Raw genomic sequence first — 7,793 nt, forward strand, 5'->3', positions numbered from 1 at the left:
CAACATACACAACACACTGAGGGGGTTTAAACCCTGTTTCTGGAATTGGGGTGGGCGCAAGTAGATTCCAGGGTGTTGAGGAGCCTGACAGCCTGTGGGAAGAAGCTGGTCCAGAGTCTGGTGGAGCTGGCCCGTACAGTGCGACCTCTTTTCCCAGATGGTAGGAGGACAAAGAGTTTTTGGGAGGGATAGGAGGGGGTTTTCGGACACCTTCGGCTAGGAAAGATCCAGGCTGGCCCGTTTAAGAGTGCAGAATGATGGTACCGAGAGGGCGCTACCTAGGACACCCGCCCCGAGTGTTTGCAAGACTCCTGGGGGGGGGGGGGGTTCCACGAGTGGGGTTTGATGGTGTTGGGTTTGTGTTCAAGGTGAGGGCAGCGTCGCCGAAGATGAGGGCGAGAGAATCCAGCTGGCTGTGCACTGTTCTCCCGCGACAGGTAAGGAGCGCCAGAAGCCACAGGCAGGAAAAAAATTCCTTCTGGGACCTTTTAACTTGCTGCTGGGTTTTTTTCACAATTTATCCAAATATAATTGCTAAATGGCAAAGAAAGACAAGCAATTGTAGGAATATAATGAATTACTTAGGAATTAGTATAAAATCAGATTAATTTCTATACATGGAGTTCTGTATTACAGAGCATGGCACAACAGTTCAGTCCTGGAAAATTAGAGAACATTTTTTAATATAAGAAACTCAGTTTTTGAATGTGACAGTCCAAAACTGTCTCTGATGATAAAGACCCATGCATAAATCGCAACAAAGGTTTCTTAGTTGTCAGCTGTCCTTAGTTGTCGGTCTTCTCTTTTAGAAATATCAGCCATGCAGAGCGACTCCCCTCTTCCCCCCCATCTCTCAGTGTGTCTCTCTTTCGCCGTCTCTCTGTAGGTGCCTTCAAGCCCTGTGAGCACTTGTTAGGCAGCTGGATGATCCGCCTGACCGTGTGGTTCATCTGCCTGGTGGCGCTCCTCTTCAACCTCCTGGTCCTGGCGGCGACGTTCTCGTCGAGGGCGGCCGTGTCCCCTGCCAAGCTCCTCGTGGGCCTCATTGCTGCCTCCAACCTGCTCATGGGCGTCTACACGGGCATGCTCAGCGTGCTGGACGCCGCGTCCTGGGGCCACTTCGCCGATTTCGGGGTGTGGTGGGAGACGGGAGCCGGCTGTCGAGTCACCGGCTTCCTGGCCATCTTCTCCTCGGAGGCCTCCATCCTCTTCCTCACTCTGGCGGCCGTCGAGCGGAGCGTCACCATGCGGGACCTGGCGAAGAAGGGGAAGAGCCGGCGGCACAGGCAGTTCCGGGCGGCCGCCGCGATACTGGGCGTCTTCGCCACCGTGGCGGCCTGCTTGCCCCTGTTCCACGTGGGCGACTTCTCTTCCTCGCCCCTCTGCCTGCCGTTCCCCACCGGGGAGGCGCCGTCGCTGGGCTTCACCGTGACTCTGGTCCTCCTGAACTCCACGGCCTACCTGCTGATGGCCGTGGTCTACACCAAGCTGTACTGCGGCCTGGAGAAGACGGACCTCCTGGAGTCGTCGCCTCAGGCCAGCATGGTGAAGCACGTGGCCTGGCTGATCTTCACCAACTGCATCTTCTTCTGCCCTGTGGCCTTCTTCTCCTTCGCCCCCCTCATCACCGCGATCTCCATCAGCCCCGAGATCATGAAGTCCGTCACGCTCATCTTCCTCCCGCTGCCGGCCTGCCTCAACCCCGTGCTCTACGCCTTCTTCAACCCCCAGTTCAAGGAGGACTGGAGGCAGATCCGGCTCTGCGGCCGGTGGCGGGAAGCCAAACCCGCCGCCGGTACCGCCGGCGCCGCTGCCGCCGCCGCGGGGTCGGCCGCCGCCGGGCTGCAGGCCGGCCGCATCTCCCCGGATTTCTATTACGACTGCGGCGTCTACTCCCCGCTGCAGGACAACCTCGCGGTGTGCGACTGCTGTGAGTCCCTCCTGCTCGCCAAGCCGGTGGCCTGCAAACATTTGGTAAAGGCCCACAGCTGCCCGGCTCTGGCGGTGGTGCCCTGCCAGAGATCGGACGGGTACTGGTCGGACTGCGGCACTCCCTCCGCCCAGTCGGAATACGCCGACGAGGGAGACTCGTTTGTGTCCGACAGCTCCGATCAGGTTCAGGCCTGCGGACGGGCGTGCTTTTACCAGAGCCGCGGTTTCCCGCTCGTCCACTATTCCTACAATATTCCCCGGATTAAAGACTAGCAGGGAGACCTGCGCAGTTCGAGACCCGCGGGACGCTTTTTCCGGGTGTTTTTGTTTTGTTTTTTTCGGCGGACGAAAAGCATGAGACACTACGAGAGGTGTACAGAATCTCCGTACACAACCATTCAGGAAGCACTTTTGGAATAATCACTGTGTGACTTGCCTAATAAGAAGGGAATTCGGACAATGCGCTTCATCCTTTTGAGCCAGGAATCTTTGGTCGAAAAATTTTAAGTTTGTGTTTTCTTGCGTGTGGGGGGCTAGCGTCGTGTAGATCACGCCGAGCTTGTTTTACAATAATCTTGGGGGGGGAGAAATATCTCGGCCACAGCCATCTTTGTTTTGCTTTGCTGGTTTAGGGGGATCTCCTATTCTTTGAAGTGATGCGATTGCTGTATCGAATGTTTTTCGTTTCACACAGCAGCTTTTCTCTGACCGATATCGTGTTCACACCACCTTTCATTTCGAGAGATGGGTACCTGCTTTTCCCTGTTTCATCTGCTTTGAATGTAAGAATGTTGTGCGAGTCAACATTACCTGCAAATTGCCCATTTTGTTTAAGGTAGCTGACAGGATTGTCATGAAGATTTTTCTGTGTTGCGAATATAATAACAGAAAAGTTACAGTTCATACTAAGGGAAATAAGAAACTATGACCATGGTCTAAATTCACAGGTGTCTTTTGCCTCTAGATGTAAGAGAAAAAAACTTTTATGTTTATATGAGAATGAGACAATTTCCTTAGAGGAAAGCACTGGGTGTTTGGTGTCACAACCTGTTTGATGATTCTTTTTTTTCAAAACGATTAAACCAAAACTACATTTTTAGCGACAAAATTGTATATATTAGTGATCTTTCAGGGTTCGCCATGAAAAACTTAATTTTCTAACTTCTTCAAGCCAGGAAGGTAAACTTGCGTGTATCACTCTTGGCAAAAATTGCACACCATCAGCTGTAAAGAGTTTTGTGTTGATCGACAATCATTTTTCTTCTTGGTGTTGCTTTTAAGGCTAGAGGGTTTATGGAATAGGATTCATATTTCAGGTCACGGTAATATGTTCCATGGGCTTAGGGGTGCAATCCCTACTAAATGTGGCTCATCATATCCCTGAAATAATTTCTCAGTATAACCTGCATTTTCTGTATTAGTATTGTATATGCAATTACTGTTAAAAACAAATAGCAAAACCACAGGCTTGTATTTTCATGCTTGGGCTTATGCCTTTCTGTGCTAAATGAGTCTTCTCTGTGCCAAAACTAATGTGATGTGGACCAACACCTTTAGTTGCAAAATAGGATCTATGGCACACTGTAGAGCACTGATAAAGCATGTGTATATGTATGTTCTGGGTTTATATAGACATTTAACACAGAAACTGCAGGTCAGCTATAATTTAAACATTCAAAACCTAGTGTGCTTTCAACTTAAGTGACATAAATATAGGATTTTAAGAAGAGTTGCAAATGATTTCATAATTTTAATACCATGAGAGAGCCCACAGTTACCCCAAAATATTATTGAAATGTTCACTGGTACACGTTTGTAAACTCAGTAGCTTTGTACTTGCTGATGTATAAAAACTGTGACATTTTACAGTCCTTACTCATTTTAATGGTCTGTGTAAAAATCAAATTAGAAAGTAACTTCAGTCTGCAATCGGAGGGCATTGATTTTTTTGTGCAAAGTTGTCAGTCACTACATGAGCCTGTTAACAGTGAAGAATTCAGCATCAGAGCTATTATAGGAAAGTTTATTTTTTTAACATAAGGATTATAAGGATTTTATTTCAGGTTCTGAGTCTACTATATGACCCCCAGGTTGTGTCAGTGTCTCTAATATTCAGTATTGAAGCTTTTAGATCCTTATTTTTTTTGTCTGTTATGCTTCAGTCCTCTGATGCCCAGCTTTGATACGTTGGGTGAAACCATTGTGTTTCTGTGTTTGTTTTTTTCAGGAAGAAGACCAGATTCACGTGCAAACAATTTTGTGTGACGTGAGTTGTAACCGTACCCCCTGCTTATATAGCAGATTCTTAGTTTTTAACCCTGTCGTTTTCATCTCGCTACCTGTACGTATGGGTTGTGTCTTTAAAGCTGTGGTAGATTTTGGTTTTCATTCTCCGCACTCCACAGGATCCTTCTTGCTTTGCTTTATGTAGATACTTGCCTCCTCTCAGAAGCAATCCCCTTCTGCAACCTTTTGCCCAGGGGATGGGGTTGTTGGTACATGCAACCCAGTGGAATTTACGGTCATCAGTAAGTGACTTTGACCCACAGTTCCCAAGGATGGTAATGGTACAGTGATGTTTTGTGCCAAATTGCTCCCACCACACCATCCTTAGGGCAATACTTTCACACCGTTATCACTTTGTCACTCTTAACGTTCCTTGGGCAAAAACAAATGGCAGATGAATATTGGAAACGCAGAGGCTTCAATTCCAAATTAAACTCACTGTTTTCTACAGCACAGGCTGGGGTGTGAACTGTATATTAATGCGTGTAATTTTAAGTCCTGAATTGTCTTCCCTACGTGTGTGTGTCTGTGCGTGCGTGTTGTAAATTATTTGATAGACAATAAATAAATAATGGGATACATTGTACAACAATGGAAGCTACCTCCTGAATTGTAGTGGCTGCCAGTAGTAAGATGTGATAAATTGTTTTATATATATATATGAATGCTTTCTGTTGCTTTGTAAATAAATCTGGTTGTACATTGTCAATGAATAAAATTCTGATTGTTGTATATGTAAAAAAAAACTAGTTTATACTAATAGTGGGAGGGAATTATGTACTGTATACTGTAATTTTTGTAAACCAAACCATTCATATAAAAGAATAATTGCTTTAAAGTCCTGTGTGTTTTCACTGCATTTTTATTTTGTTCTGCATTATGTTTATTATTTTTTTAGGCTGAGGTGAAGATTACAAATAATTATATTTTCTGCATGTACCTCTCAAAATGAGATATGCGTCTCATTTTCGTAGTACCTTGGAAAGTGGTAGAAGTTCAAATTAATTCACGTGAACAAAAATATACTTCCAAAACATGCCTACAAAACACAAAACAGAATTTGAACATGCGAGCGACTTAAGAAAAACACACAAAAAAAAACCCATCTGGTGCATGATTTAAGATCGATTTGTCCATCCAACTGCTTTATCCAGTATAGGCTCACAGGGGAGCAAGTAACAGCCACAAGCCAGGATACACCATGGAGTTGATGCCAGTTGAATTCATTTCAAGATAAAAATGCTTCAGGGAACAGAATAATTGTTAAGTACAGGGCAGCAGTCATACTAGTGTGATAGTTTGTGTGGACAATTGACTACACTGATTACAAAGCAGTTGTTTCCTACCCTGTATAGGTGTCCAGCTGAGTTCTACATCTCCTGTGGTAATTGAGGACTTGACCAACCTGCTCGTTGTTAAGACGTTTGGTTAACTTATTTCTGCACTGAGTCTTGGGTGCTCCCTGACCCTTCTAACTAGAAAGCTTTTGATAGGTGATCAATTTATGACAAACAAGCACGGGTGGGAATGGCAATGTATCAGTCACACCCACAGAATGTTTTTGTCCTTCTGCAGAGATCTCGTTGGTTACAGGAAACGCTGCTGAATGATGGTATTCATGAAGAGAAAAAAATATACAGTAGGGTTTATAGGATATATTCCTTATAGGGTTGAGCCCAGTTATCCCATTTGACTTTTTAAGAGCTGAAACGTGATTTTAAGGTATGTCCCTAATTAAAAACTAATCTGTATTAGCTTGTTGCTAAGATCTCGGAACGAGCAAAACCCAGCAGATACAGTGGACATGGAAGCACAAACCCATTTTCAGCGTTTTTTCTGAAATTTACTTGCTGTGGGTGACGGTGTACAAAGTTGTAAAAAAAAAGAATTTATTTGTAGTGTTATACATAAACTTTCTCTTCGTGCTGCCTCATTAACTTACTTTAAACGTAATTTTTAAAAAGATGTTTCTAAACCTAGAGGTAAGAGGTAAGTTAAAGAACCAGAGTCTTTCTCCTGATAAATATGGTGGTAAACAGTCCGTTGCCCTTGAGACAGCAATCCTGTCTCTGTACTCTGCCTGATGTAGTTTTCTGTAATTGCACCAGGGCGTTGAAATTCCTCCGACGACTCAGTCTATAACAAAACAGCTGCACGAAAAAATAAACAGAACTAAAAGGACAAATGGACGCATTATGACATGGTGAGAATGATCTGATTTGTCCTTGCGGGAATATCAGCTTTTAACGTGATTATGTCGGTTGAAGTCAACAGGACAGTTGTAGAGCAGTCATGTAATACATGAAGTCGCTTTTGTGTTGATCAAATGTTGTTGCAGCCTGTATTCAAATGTTTCTTTTTTAACGTTTTACACTTTTACATTTTTAAATGTCCAGCCAACTCCCTAAATACTAACCTTAACGTTGTACCATGTTTGTTACCCAAGCTAACGAACGTGCTTATTGCTTCGGTAAACGTTGATGAACCTGAACTTTTCTCTCGGTATTTTGTACATAATGTCTATTATGTTTTTTGGATATTTGGGGATTTTAACAGTAGCATTAAAATAATATTTAAAAAAAGCGATTTTTTTATATAAAGCCATGCTAGTTTACGTATTGTAATACAACGGGACAGAAACACAACACTCCCAAAACCAAAGCTTAGCGTTAAGCGCTGCTATGGTAACGACAGCACTGAGGACGCATTTTATTGGTTGGCAGGTAGCAACGGCGTACAAAGCGTGGTGTCTGACGGGAAGGCATCAAGTGAGCAGACATTTTTAAACCGCTTATTGCGAGAGTGGGCTGGGTAGGTAATGAGCTGTTTTTCCTTTTTATTGTTGCCGTAATGTGAATAAAATACGACGGTTTTAAACGATAAAATATTAAAGATCACCTACGTGCATATTCCTTAATTACCGTTCCAGTGAACTTACTTGCTGTAATTAAAATATAGCGGCAACCTTACAAAGTACGAGTTTGTTTTGTTTATAAGTGAGTCTAGTAAAACACTTCTTTTGCCATGCAAAATGCTATTAATTGTCCGAAGCGGTTTAATTGTTAATAGTTTTTGGAAAAATAGCGAGCTAGAGCATTAAATTTTTGTTGCTTCTTAAATTAGGATTTATCTACATAAGAAGTACGATTTAAAATGCAGCTCAGATTGTGTTCACAGTGCGCGGTGATCTGTCTCTCTATACTTTGCTGATGTCGCAATCATTACATTTTTTTATTGTCATTATTTCATGCTCTTGCTGGGCGAAGCGTATGCTTATCCTAGCGTATTGAAATGTAGGATAAGTTGTTATTATATGGTTTACTGCAGTGGCTAACTCTCTGCCCTGGACCTGGAGGAGGTTAATTCCAATTCCTCCCAATTGAGCTGTGCATCTCTAGTCTTAACTGATCTGCTGGCTCATTTCGACTTCTATTTAACTTGATCCTTAGACATTCCTGAGTGTCAAAATCTTCAGGTATACTATTTCCAGCAGCACACAACTTTACACACTGCCTCTCCTTAACTTGCTGATGTCATTTCTTATTATTTCGGAGTAAAGGTAGTTATGTGACTGA

The 7,793-nt window shown here is 43.7% G+C and overlaps 1 protein-coding gene across 2 annotated transcripts in view; it reads left to right on the forward strand.

Moving 5' to 3' along the window:
* lgr4 (leucine-rich repeat containing G protein-coupled receptor 4) overlaps positions 1-5,056 on the forward strand; it is a 71,337-nt gene extending 66,281 nt beyond the window's left edge. For both annotated transcript variants that reach the window (XM_088935116.1, XM_088935117.1), the window contains exons 17-18: positions 369-437; positions 887-5,056. In XM_088935116.1, coding sequence (XP_088791242.1) covers positions 369-437; positions 887-2,205 — 1,388 coding nt within the window. In that variant the 3' untranslated portion in view covers positions 2,206-5,056. The remainder of the gene's footprint in view (positions 1-368; positions 438-886) is intronic.
* The last annotated feature ends 2,737 nt before the right edge of the window (positions 5,057-7,793 follow it).

The sequence above is a fragment of the Atractosteus spatula genome, chromosome 16 (genome assembly GCF_055471065.1).
Source record: "Atractosteus spatula isolate fAtrSpa1 chromosome 16, fAtrSpa1.hap1, whole genome shotgun sequence".
NCBI lineage: Eukaryota > Metazoa > Chordata > Actinopteri > Semionotiformes > Lepisosteidae > Atractosteus > Atractosteus spatula.